Source organism: Dermacentor albipictus, chromosome 3, assembly GCF_038994185.2.
Source record: "Dermacentor albipictus isolate Rhodes 1998 colony chromosome 3, USDA_Dalb.pri_finalv2, whole genome shotgun sequence".
NCBI classification, from domain to species: Eukaryota; Metazoa; Arthropoda; class Arachnida; order Ixodida; family Ixodidae; genus Dermacentor; species Dermacentor albipictus.
The window spans coordinates 2,144,939-2,158,543 of record NC_091823.1 but is presented as its reverse complement, the minus strand read 5'-3'; the positions used below and the strand labels follow the sequence as shown (position 1 = coordinate 2,158,543).

The 13,605-nt window shown below is 45.0% G+C and overlaps 1 protein-coding gene across 3 annotated transcripts in view; it reads right to left on the bottom strand.

Annotated features, from left to right (window-relative positions):
- Positions 1-13,605, bottom strand: part of rept (RuvB-like helicase 2 rept) — a 206,377-nt gene that overhangs the window by 19,448 nt on the left and 173,324 nt on the right. For all 3 annotated transcript variants that reach the window (XM_065453929.2, XM_065453927.2, XM_065453928.2), the window contains 2 exons: positions 9,045-9,378; positions 2,526-2,655 (listed from right to left, as the gene is read on the bottom strand). In XM_065453929.2, coding sequence (XP_065310001.2) covers positions 2,526-2,655; positions 9,045-9,378 — 464 coding nt within the window. The remainder of the gene's footprint in view (positions 1-2,525; positions 2,656-9,044; positions 9,379-13,605) is intronic.

Genomic DNA, 13,605 nt, shown 5'->3' with positions numbered 1-13,605 from the left:
TTTGAATAAATTTTGCTTTATCTGATAGCAAAGCTCCCAGCGAGTGTAGTAAGTCTATAATACCACATTTCTGCACCTTGAAAAATATTGAAATTTTGAGGAAGGTAATATATATATATATATATATATATATATATATTGCATGTCAAGTTACAACTTCGAACTTTTATAACTTACAGAGGTAGAAACATGAGACAATGTTTACTGCACTCCTTGAACATTCAGGAATATTCACAGAACTTTTACATTTCTTACTTCAAAAAATTTTCTGCCAGTCATCCCAAAACATGGGAACAGGAAACATTTTATAAAATATTTTTCTCATCATATAGAGAAAAACTAATTACATATTTGCATCAAGCACATTAATTTGCATATTACCTACAAATTTTGTTTCTATAGCAGCAATATCAATAATAGTATTGCTCGAGGTCCAGGTCCCCCCATAAGTGAGCTATGTCAGTTCGGGCGTAACAAATGCAATGTTCGAAAGGTAAAAATTGCAGGACGCTTAAGCTTCGCCTTTAAGAGTGGAACGCGTCAGCGTTTTCGTCAACCTGCCAAGGGGTGTAAGACAATGCGCTACGGCACAGCGATCACTTATGAGGCGCCCAGCATCGGACTTTGCACCCACCAATCATGCAGTGAGCACCGAGCAACACAATGTTCGGCGCGGCAACGAAACGTTCGCCTGAGCAAGCGGAACGAACCAAAGAACTCGGTGTCTCGGAGGGAGAAACGATCTACGCGAGCCAAACGTCGTGATCGGCACGAACAGCCGGGCCGCGATGTGCCATGAAGGCGGACGCGATCCTGGGGCTGACGCCTCGATGGGATCGTCCTCTATCTCGCTTGGGAGCACCATGCAGACGCATGACTCCTCGGAAGCAGCTCGGCACACATTGCAGGGGACGCTTTCCCACCAGACGTGCTACGGCACAGCGATCACGTCAGAGGCGTCCCGCATCGAACGCTGCACCTTGTGGGGATGCGCGACCCTCGCGCCTCCCCTGATAGCTTGTTTTCCCGCATAGCCCTGTCTCCGTGCGGCGTCACCGCGTGGGCCGCGGCGTTGCAGTGGTACAAGCGTGGTGCGAGAGATGGCGCGAGCGTCGCGCCGCTGCGCGGTTACTTGGGTTCGGGAAAGACAAGGCGCTCTCTCTTGGCTTCGAGACGGAAGCGGGACGGACGTGCCGCACGTGCAGCAACCCTTTTCCCCGGCGGGTCGCCGAACAGCGCAGACATTCCGCGCGCGCGGCGACCGATGCATCTGCGAGACCGCCTCGCGTGGCCGCCCTCGAACGCGCCACGATTCGCGTGACCATACACGCGAACGACCAGGCGTTGGGATCCAGCATGGGAGCGAACATATTCGCTCGCGAGGACGCGGTGAGTCGGACTTCTAGATTTGTCGCGCGCCCATCGGCATGTTTTGTGGATAGCAACTCGGCTAGCGGGCATTGATGTATGAAAGGTGCAATAACTGCCCTTGTGATTGTTTGCACTACTGTGTTGTCGTTCCTTCGTCCCAAGAGTACGGTGTGAGAATCCCACATCGGACCCCACAACCTAGGAATCGCGCTGTGGGCGGAAAGAAGAGTCGCGTCGCCTAGACACGAGGGTTCTAGTGACGCAGGCTGGAAGTCGGAAGGGGAGAGAGCAAGAAAACTGATTAAACGCAAGGGTATTGGGCCATCCTCGCACCGGTCCCCGCACGGCCCAAAGAGAAGCGGGCCAGTGATGCGCCACTTGCCTATGTTCTTGCGTTCTTGCCTACTCGGGCTGTGTCGACAGGAACGTTTGAGCAGCTTTTGTTTCCATGGTGGAAGGACATCGATGGTCATTCCTAACCTTTGAAACAGGCGTAATGCGTGTGGTGCCGCATGGACAATTTCACCAACACAATAGTGACGCCATCATGGCATCCGACAGCACCAACACACGTGCCAGTGCATGCCCCGCAACATGCGGTTAATGCCGTACACCTCCCCCCTGGAGGTGTGCCATGGGCATGCCTTGAAAGCGCCACCTTCTTTGCGGCTTTTGAAATCCACACAAGGTGGTGACTCATCTCTAAGGCCGTAATATCGTCGCGGTTGGACTGGAGCAGGATGCATGCTGCCGAGTTCCCAGTTTGGCCATGCTTCCGTGCTTTGGCACTTTGTGTATGCCCTATTTTTACCGTGAACGAGTTTGAAGCATTCATTGTAATAGTATGGTGATTTAAAGAAACATTGTTATATCTGGGTAAAGTCAGAAAATTGTAAATGTACTGAAATGTCGTTATAACCAATAGATTGTTAGATCTGGGATTGTTATAAATGAGTTTGACCGTACACTGTGTTCTTGCATCCTTTTTAGACAATGAGCTCATGCTTTCATATGTAGGGTGTTACTCACTAATTCTGTTTGCAAGAAAATCCCCCAGTTATTAGTCAGTGCTTTTTACCATCACAAGCGAAGTTTATAAGTTTGCTTGCATTCAAACCCTAGGTTTTACCACGAACACAGACTTTGTAACGCACCTTTCTTCGCTTGCAGACGAGGTGCGCTGTAGTAATCAGCTGGATGGCATATCGAAGCGTTGTTTCCATTGCAATCCTGGTTAGAACTGTCAGAGCCTCATCACTCATTTCAACATCTTCTTCTTCACATCTGTAAGGCAACAAAAAGTGGGTCATGAAAACCTTACACACTGCAAACTTGCTTTTTGTTTCCACAATCACTGACATGCCATTCACTCTTCCACACTCGCTTTCACATTCACTTCTGCTGTGATTATTGTAAACATGTGCCATTGCATGAGCATTTATTGTTTGAGAAATCGAGCAAGATCCACTATAATGTTAGAAGTTTCAGTAGCTGTTGGTTCCACGAGTAATTATGTTGCAGATTCATCCAAAAGGTGAACCATCGTATATACTTGCAGTACACATTCCAAGAACCAGCATGCCGCCGTCGGCCATATGAAGCACTTGGGCAGCTGCTGGGGTGAGGACCTTTTTTAAACTTCTACATAGGCTAGCACTCATCATGGATACGTGGGCTCCAGTGTCGACGAGTGCTTGGACAGGTAAGCCGTCTATTTTAACATCTATTACATTTCTCCTTGTGGGCATAGACAGAGGATTTGCTACAGTAGAAGGCAATGTAGCACCACCTCCGGGTTGCACAACCACAACCGAAGGTGACAGCGATGTAGCTGGTGATGGTGACAGAGGCAGCAACAACGTTGATCCCGTGTGTTCACCGTCATTCGTGGTGCGCAATAATACACTGCACAATAGGAAAATTATAGTGTGCATTTCAGGTTGCTCAAGCCCCACCAGCTTGACGCATGTCGGTGTCTCTTGCCGCAATGGTTCATGCCAAGTAGGCACACTGAAACTTCCCACCAAAATGGTCCGCTCCAAGGTGGTGCTAACCATGCTTGGTGAAACCCCAAAAATGACAATGCACCTCTTGGCCCGATCAGGCCCTGCCAGCTTGACGCATCAGCGTATCGTGCTACAACGATTCACACAACACTTTGCATTACATAAAGGTCAACTACAGTTGAGACTCGATTTTTTTACTGACTTCAGATCGTACGTTTTCCCGGTTAGTATCGTTTCTCTCATATTTTATTCCTGAACGTATGAACAAGGTTCTAATGTAATTAAATTAACAAGCATGGCAGCATGCACACGGGCACAGGCTAGCAGATCTCACTCAATGACCCCGAATACTTGCCACCGCAACACTGGTGTGATGAACAGTGCAAGCAGAGGAAAGCAAACACTTGAACACGTCTGTGAAACTCGAGATTGCACATGTGACCTCCAACACTACATGCGCTAGAAAGACAGCGTATTACCAACAAGATTATTACCGCACAGGCAGCACATGAGCCCAGCTGTGCCGTATACAGCGATGGCCAGGCTAGAGAAAAGGAAATATACGCAAGCAATGCCATGCATGAGTCACGACTGGAGCCATGCAGGGCTCAGTTTCAGTGCATCTTTAGCACCGTTTGAAAAGTGAAATTTTCTAACCAAATCAAATAACAATTATCCAGAAAAAGGACAAATACTGATTTGAGTATTCTTAGTTTCTAAAAGTGAGGCCCTGTTAAGCCTGTCTGGCAATAAAGGATCCCTTATTTAACATATCTAACACCAAAGGCCCATTAATAACTAAATATCAAGCCAACTGAAAAGCTTGGAAAGGAGAAAGAAAGGAAAGGGGATTGATTGTGCCTAGTGTATCATGAAAATGACACTAATGAAACAAGGTCACCAGCTGCATGCAGCAGAGCGCTGCTCAAAAGAGCCAAATGCAGCGGTGGAACAACCACTTCACCTTTTGGCATAGGTCCTGGCACAAGCAAAAAGCAGATTTGGCGCAGGTTGCAACGCACATATGGTTACCATATACAATGCAAGTTGAAACTGATGTAGTCTATATGTTGTGGAGACGGGTATAGCGTGAGGGTTACCCCACAAGTGCGGTCAGATGAGGACCCAACACTCCTCCACACCGCAATGCACAAAGGGCACTACGGCCGGGTTCGTCAATATAAAATAGAGTAGGCACAAACACGTGTTTAATAACTCAAGATGCAACACAGTGCGACAGTCACGGGTTGTAGGCAAATCCTCACCACAAGATCAATTGAGTACACGCGCCTGAACTTAACGCATCGTGCAATATGCTTGTGCCATGCCATGCTCATTAGGGAGCTTTAGAATATGGGCCGCAAAGGTAATGTAGCCGAAAAAAAAGAAATTGTGGCAGCGTCATGAGATGCAAATAGGGTTTTGCTTTTGCATCGGCAACATTATTCCACCAAAATAGCGCAGCGAACGAAAGTCGACACAAAAGTTTTGCGTCAACCAACATGGCGGAACCCTTCGAAGTGGCAGCTCTCGTCATGTACCACATTCGACCTCATTCGCTAATAACATTCTTAACTATGCACCACATGCAATTCTGATCACAGTGCTCTTTTCCAAAGCCCTGCTATCACCAATAAACATGGAAAAATCTCACCTTTAATCGTAGAATGTGACATCCTCCCTCGGCAAACTGTGCAGTTACACACAGGTTCAATGAACACCAAAATAAAGTTGTCCTGCAAACTTCTTAATCTCATCCGCCCACCTAACTTTCTGCCGCCCCCTGCTACGCTTCCCTTTTCTTGGAATCCAGTCCATAAACCTTAATGACCATCGGTTATCTTCCCTCTTCATTACATGTCCTGCCCACATCCATTTATTTTTCTTCATTTCAACTAAGATGTCATTAACTCGTGTTTGTTCCCTCACCCAATCTGCTCTTTTCTTATCCCTTAACGTTACACCTATCATTCTTTTTTCCATAGCTTTCCAGAGAATCAGGCCACCGCTATATCTGGCCAGAGGCTCGCCAGCCACTCGTGGAACATCTTGGTTCCCAGCACTGAGCAGTGCACCAGGCCACCATGTACAGCAGGCCATTAGGGCATCGTGCAATATGCTTAACGCATCGTGCAATATGCTTGTGCCATGCCATGCTCATTAGGGAGCTTTAGAATATGGGCCGCAAAGGTAATGTAGCCGAAAAAAAAGAAATTGTGGCAGCGTCATGAGATGCAAATAGGGTTTTGCTTTTGCATCGGCAACATTATTCCACCAAAATAGCGCAGCGAACGAAAGTCGACACAAAAGTTTTGCGTCAACCAACATGGCGGAACCCTTCGAAGTGGCAGCTCTCGTCATGTACCACATTCGACCTCATTCGCTAATAACATTCTTAACTATGCACCACATGCAATTCTGATCACAGTGCTCTTTTCCAAAGCCCTGCTATCACCAATAAACATGGAAAAATCTCACCTTTAATCGTAGAATGTGACATCCTCCCTCGGCAAACTGTGCAGTTACACACAGGTTCAATGAACACCAAAATAAAGTACCAGCAAGAAAGAGGGTACAGTGGCACTACATTGTACGTCCGTCACAGAAAAGTGTGCAAATGACGAACCAGACGCCGCCGGCGGGCCCATCGAATTTCTCATTATATAGGGAGACACTCTATGAACGGGTCTCTGCTTCTTTCTATGATGATGATAGGATGCTGTGGGTTTTGATTTCAGTTTTGCTAGCTGCGAAGCATCGATGGAAGGAGGGTTTCACTTTTTTACATGCTTTGGTGCAGGCTCGGCGAAATTTTCCGCTTAAATACCGTTTTGGCATAGCTGTTCCACCACTGCAAGTGCAGTGCCGCAGCGCAGACATTGTTTTGAAGTAATCAAAATGATTGGCCATACAATAAATTGTTTTGCTAAATGGAGACTTGTAGCCTGCCTAAAATGAGACATGCTTATTTATCGACTATGGCCCGTAAAAGACTTCTCCGCAACTCAAGGCGGTCACAAGGCGGTAATTGTCCACCTAGATATTGCTCTAGAGCCCAATAAACCAACATATAGTACTGTCCATGACTTTTCTCGAGCTGACGACAATTCTATCGTCGCCTCGCTTGCATCACACTTCGATGAGTTTATGTTTTCCAGTGATGCCTTAGGTGTTGACTTGTTAGTTGAAATGTTTCACAAAATTGTCAAAGAGTACATAGCTAATTTCGTACCAAAAAAATGTGTAAAGCGAAACCTGAAACACCCTTGGTACACTAGAGACATTATACAGTTGATTCGCCGGATAAAGCGCTTCCGCCGTGGCTCTCGCACTCAGAATGTCCGAGAAAACTCAATGCTAACATCGCTTAGACAAACTCTTAAGGCTAAAATGCAGCACGCTAGAGACTACTACTATAACAACACTCTGACGACATTCCTAAAAGACAACCCATCCAAATTCTGGAAAACAGTTGTTCCTCCTGTGCCCAACTCAACTTCTATGGTCATTAACGGACAGTCGTGTTCAAATGCTGTTATGATCTCTGAAGCGTTCAATACATATTTTAAATCTGTTTTTGTTGAAGATAACGGCATTATCCCTAAGTTTCACTGTGGTAGTGCTTCAGCATGTTTTCCGAAACTTCAGATAACGATTAACGGAGTTCACGCCCTCTTGTTAAATATTGATACTAGTAAAAGTGCAGGACCAGATAACATTCCGAACACGTTTTCCTCGACAAAGATACTCAGAATACTGTGCGCGGTATCTGACTATCATCATTCAAAAATCTGTTGAATCGCAAACTGTTCCCAGTGTCTGGAAAGTTGCTCAAGTTGTACCGATACACAAATCTGGCATTAGGCAAACAATTTCCAATTATAGACCAGTCTCGTTATTATCTACTTGTTGTAAACTACTAGAACACATAATTCATAAGCATATTATACAGTACCTCAACGATAGCAACATTCTTTGACATCATCAGCATGGTTTTAGATCGGGTTTTTCCACGGTTACGTAACTAATTGAATTCACTCACGACATTGCTACTACACTTAACAATCGTGGCCAGATTGACGCCATATTTGTTGACTACTCCAAAGCGTTTGACAAGGTATGTCATGCTAGGTTACTTATGAAGCTTGGCTCTTTATTCAGAGGCATACACGGCAATCACTTACTTCGCTGGATAAGAGACTACTTGCATCTGCGGTCCCAGTTTGTCTCATTTAATCAGGCGCACTCATCCTCGGTCGGTATTTCTTCCGGCGTCCCACAGGGCTCCGTACTGTGACCACTTTTATTCATTATTTACCTTAATGATGTCGAGAGTGTTGTTACTAACTCTGCTGTTAAGCTGCATTTGTATGCAGACGAATGTGTCTTTTACTCTAACATCGCCAGCGCCAGTGCCCAGGAGATGCTGAATAACACGTTCAATGCCTTCTGCAACTGGAGCAAGACCTGGCAAATGGAAATCAACTTCGATAAAACAGTATCAATGACTTTTTCGAACAAAAAGGAACCCCTGAAATTTGCCTACAGTAATGATGAGAAGACTTCTGTCACCGAGTTCAAATATCTTGGTGTAATTTTTTCTTCCAACTTAAAATGGCACAAACACGTCGACTTCATTTGTTCCAGCGCTCTAAAACGACTTGGATATTTAAAAAAAACACTAAAACCAGCAACCAAGAAATGCAAACTAGCAGCTTACAGATCCCTCGTGAGGCCCACTCTAGAATATGCATCTGTTGTCTGGTCACCCCACTGCGTATCTGATGTATCAAAGCTCAAGGCTGTGCAGAAGAAAGCTATTAGATTTATTTATAATCGATACGATCGTAATTTCTCCCCTTCTCTGCATGCTGGCCTGCTATTGCTTGAGCCGTTGACACATAGGCGCACATGTGAAAGGATTATAATGTTGCACAAAATTGTACATGCTTCTGTCATTGTCGACGTACCTGTGACATTTATTGGCTCCTTGGCATGTGTAACGCGAAGAGCCAATCCCTTGAATATTGTTCCCTTTCGAGCTCACATAGATAGCTTCAAATTTTCTTTCTTGCCATTTACCATTGAATTGTGGAACACGCTACATACTAATCTCCGAGAATTGCCACTTGAGCGTTTTGTGGGCGAAGTTCGTTTACATGTGACATGTTGATTGTATGCTATCTTGATGTACTCACCCACTCCTGCTATGTCTCAATTTTGAGACAGCAGTATTTGTAAATAAATAAATAAATAAATAAATAAATAAATAAATAAATAAATAAATAAATAAATAAATAAATAAAATAAACTGCGCTCATGAACTAGCTGACCTGCACTACATGCACAATTCTCCCACTTACCGTACACAGTCCTTCTCTCCGTAAAAACTGCAGCAACTGTGGTTCCTTACACAATTCTATTTAAACAAATATTTGGCAACTTGGAGTAGTGAATTCTAGAACCTAATAAGAATCAAATATAAGAGAAAAATTCTTATTCAAAATTGCAAACATTCACACCTAGTATTTTTTTGTGCTTGTAGAATCAGCTCATAAGCAGTGCCATTCATACCTAGTGTGTCGCTTATAGGAAATGCCTAAACTAGCTTGTTTAAACATATAGTTTACCTCCCGATTGTAGACCAATGCAATAATTATGAGTCACCTGATGCGCAGTATGTGCTTGACCTCCCGGTCCTGGTAGGGCTGTGTCGCAATGATGACCAGCCGGTCAAGGAGGTCGATGGGGATGCCGTGGGGGCTCTGGTAATTGGTGCCCCGGATGCGCGTAAGACCTCGGTTGGTGGCCATCACAAGCACTGGTGCCAGGTCACTCTCCATGGCCCGATTGAGGAAAGAGAAGCACTCCATGTCCAGCATGTGCACCTCATCCACAAACAGCACACCAGGCACGATGTCAGCCTTGCCCTCCTCACGCCACTCGGCCACCTTGGCATTGATCTGCTCCCGCACCTCAGCTTTGATTTCCCCAGTGTCACCTGCACCACCAACGAGAATGTCACCAGCAGCAATGGCAAGGTTTAGTGTTGCACCTGAATCACTGCAACTATGTGCCGAAATCTTACGCACCCTTAGCACAGCCTGTAATGACATCACACAGGCGCCACTGCACTGTCCATAAAGAGGGACGCAGTAAAATCACACCACTCTTAGATTGTGAGCAAAACCCAAGTACGACAGTGGGTGAAAGGTTTAAAGAAGGCTATTTGCTTAAAAATGTATATGTATCACACAGATGACAACTACAGTTAAGTCCGCGAAATTTTTAGTGACTTCTGCGTGGCATGTTTTCCCTGTTAGTACTCGATGGTGCATAAGGAGAGACGGACAAGAAACCTTTGAAAAATGTGTCCCACATTCTAACGTGGTAGTTTCCATGTGGGAAATTCTTGAGAGAGGACCTGGGGATTGACACTAACCTTTTTATTTTTATTTAAATTGTAATGAAAGTTGGCACCACATTTGTTTTTACTATTATATGAACTAGGCAAAGTATCACTCCCCTGTATCAAATCATTTTAGAGTTTCAACATTTTTCTTTAGCTAATCTCGTGGAAAATATAGGGAGCTTATAAAATATGCTGTAAATGTGGTTGAACTCTAAATATTCTCAGATGTATGCTACATCCTGTGACATGCATGCATTTTTCAATTTTTTGAGTAATGATGTGTAGTTCACATCTGTTTTTACCTATACTTTATTTACATATATGGTAAATCCTCGTTTTACAACGAAGTGAACCGGAGGGTGAAAAAGTTCTTTACAAGTGGCAATTCAATAAAAGCGACTACCCCTTAAAAGCAAAGAAAGTAGAGCTGAAATAGCACAACTCTGCAGAAGTCTAATACAGGTGTCCCCCAGTGCATTTCCAATCGCAATCAAGCTATACCGGGATCGAATTTGTCAGTTGCGGGTGGCTTCTTTGCAAGAGCGGCAGAAGGGAGCGAACAATGGTCAAGAATTTCAATTCAGATTGGGATCGAATGCAATTGAAAGTGGCTTTGTGACACTGCTATAAGTGCAAGATATGCAAAGAAGCAAACCTTTATTGAGGTGAAAAAAAAATCGTGAGCCATTCCACTCTGTGAAGGTGGATAACCAGCGAGGCTGTGTAGCACATGACAAGGAGGTGACACAGAACTTTGAACAACGGTACATACACGTTTATTGTCTTGATCGGTGGTCATCGTGACGAAAGGTACACACACACACATTTCTTTTTATACATTTGTGTTCATTCATATTATACATTCGTTATACACATTCGTTGTATACATTCATGTGTTCATTTCGCGATATACTAAGGCAAAGAGTTTGAGATCAATATCACCACACCGACTGGCAATGGGCCAGTGCCATCAGTGCCTTCGCAGGGGGAGGGGCATTATGGAAACGTCGGCATAAAAAGTGGCATCGGAGCCAGCTGTGGAAGAAGATGACGACGAAGGTGCGAGCAGTAGCACGAGCCATCGCTGATGATGATAGCTTTTGCTTGCACACATGAAAATTTCACGGAACCCTAGTCATAAACAACTTCGCTGTAAAAAGGAGGTCAGCTAGGTCCACCAGGTGTTTCTGCTGGGCGCGAGTAATGCCTGCTCTAGTTTGTTCAGGCACTGCATGAAGTCCTTGATGCCACCTGTGCATTCAACTTTGTTTCGCAGCTGACCGAGGCTCTCTTGCATCTGCACCACTGCTGGTACATCATGAGGCTGTCCGTCCATCAGCTCTTCATCTCCATCAGGGCCACCAAGAACCAAGTCTTCAATTTCGTCATCTGTAGCTGGTGCAACAACGGGAACATCAGCATCAGCATCAGCCAACAAAAATGAGTCGAAGTTGCCTTCCACGTCTTCACCTATGACTCCGTGCACAGATTTGTGGAGATCACTGCAGACCTTAAGATCATCGTCAGGCCTGCCTAAGTGCCGCTGGGAAAAGCCGGCATGTGCAAAACAGTTTGCAACTTTTAAAGCTGCCAGCTCTTCCCATAAAGGGTTTAACAAATGTATGGCACCAAGCAGGTCGATGCTGTAGCCTTTGTTGGCATCATATGCAATGAGCATGCATTGTAAAAATAGACTTGTGGTACAGCTTTCGCATGGTCTCAATGACGCCCCAATTCATAGGCTGCCATATCGTGGTTTCATTTGCTGGCAGAAACTTCAAAGGCATCGCTTTGATATTCTCAATTTTCCCATGGCTGGGACAGTTATCAGCAACGAAAAGCACATGGCGATGCTTTTCCCTCAAACTTTCAATCCAAGAGGTGCACATACTCGAGCTAGAGCTTCGGCTTTTGCAGTCAGTGCAGGTCCATTTCCTGATACTTGGAATTAGGGCTGCACTTTCACTTCACTGAGAAGCGCTTCTGAAAGCCATCCAGTATGACTTCCTTGTTCTCCAGTACAGTTGAAAATGTTGAACACGGTACACTTAATTGCTTTGTGATTTCACATTTCTGCCGGTTGCTCTTTTCAGTCTCGTGTATCAAAAGAACTTTTTGTTATAAGGTCAGACACTTTCTCTCAGGGACTGGCAGTGCCGTTTCCAAGTGAAGACCATGAACGCACCCGCAAGGCACGTAGTGAAGCAATCCACTAGCCACGCGTTCACAAAGCCTGCACCGGTCAATGTATGCGCGAATGGAAGCACAGAGGAAGTAACGAGTCTTGTTTTGAGCGACTTTCAGCACGCCAGGAATGCGGAGAGCGGCGCTGAGTAAAATTTGTCTGTTCTGTTGCATACTTTGCACGCTACTTCTACGGCGCTGCTGATAACACATGAGAGCATCATGGAAGAAAAGGGTGCACGACAAAGAGGCTGAGGGTTGCTCGCTAGCTCGCGTGGCACGAAACGTGCAGAGTGCCGCCATGAGTGCACGCCAGCTTGCACTGATAACACGGAGGCACAGCATGGAGGAACATGTGGGCATGCAGGCAGTGGGATGGTGTAAATGGCAAGACAGAGTCGCTCGCTCGCCCGGTGTGGAAGGTTTTGCTCACCACCGTGAGTGTGCACATGCCTCGTGCCAGTTTGCTCTAGCAGAGCAGCTTATCGCTATGCTTCAAGTAATCTGGTTTTAAGGGCATGCATTTGGGTCAGGAGTGGGAGAAATTTCTAATAAAGCGATAATTCAAGTAAAGCAGCTTTGTTACGATGAAGGTTTATTATGCATGCAAAAGGTCACATAATAAGTTCACAAAAGACTTTCAGACAGAAATAAGCATGTCATGGGGTGCACCATTCATCAAGGAAGACAAAAACACAGCTTGAAGATAATCAAACTGATTGTTAAGATATCAGCTCCACGAGTGAGACAGCATAATTGAGGTCATAGCGCTGGGGGGGGGGTTCTGTAAGAGTTCACATAGTGGACTGTCCATTTTGGCCACTGCTGACTGGATGTAGCTGTACGAGAGAGGAGAAGACGAGCAGCCCTAGCCAATCAGTAGTGGCCGAAATTGACAGTCCACTAGGTGGACTCTTAGAGAACACCCCCCTGGATTCACAAGGACAAGAAAGATGATAGGATGTGCACTAACTATAAACTGATTTTATTTAAGAAGAGCATGGTACTTAGACCAACAAAATGGTTAAGGGGAAATTGTCGAAGCAAGCTTGATTGCAAAAGAAGGTGCTAACTGCATCAGCGATCCGCCAATTACTCTGAGCAGAAAAGAAAGTGCATATGTGGAAAATGATGATTTGCACATGCAATGATTTCTACTCGTTTTGTCAGTATAAGTACCATGCTCTTCTGAAATGAAATCAGTTGATAGTGCATGTCCTGCAGTCTTTCTTGTCCATGTGAATCCAGCACTATGTCCCCCCCATTTATTGCAATGAACCAACCAGCCCAAAAATCTGTATTCCAGATGGCATAAGATATAGTTTTCAGAGAACGGCTTCAAAAGCTTTGCTTCCCTTTTTGTGCGTCCGTCACAAAAACGGGTTTCACACTGTTGCGCAGTATTGTTCCAAGCTTCTCTTTTATGCAAAATGAACAAATAAGTTCGTTTTGAACATGCATGGAACAGTGCAAAAGAAGTGCAGTAAATGTGCATGAATTCTAATTAAGAAAACAGCTGCATTTACAAATGTGAGTGAGTGCACTGTGTACAAGTGCATGTTACAAGAGGGATCAATGGCCAAGTGCTCCTTCTAAACCCTCTGCTTCAGCCATTTCCTCAACCCTTCTTCT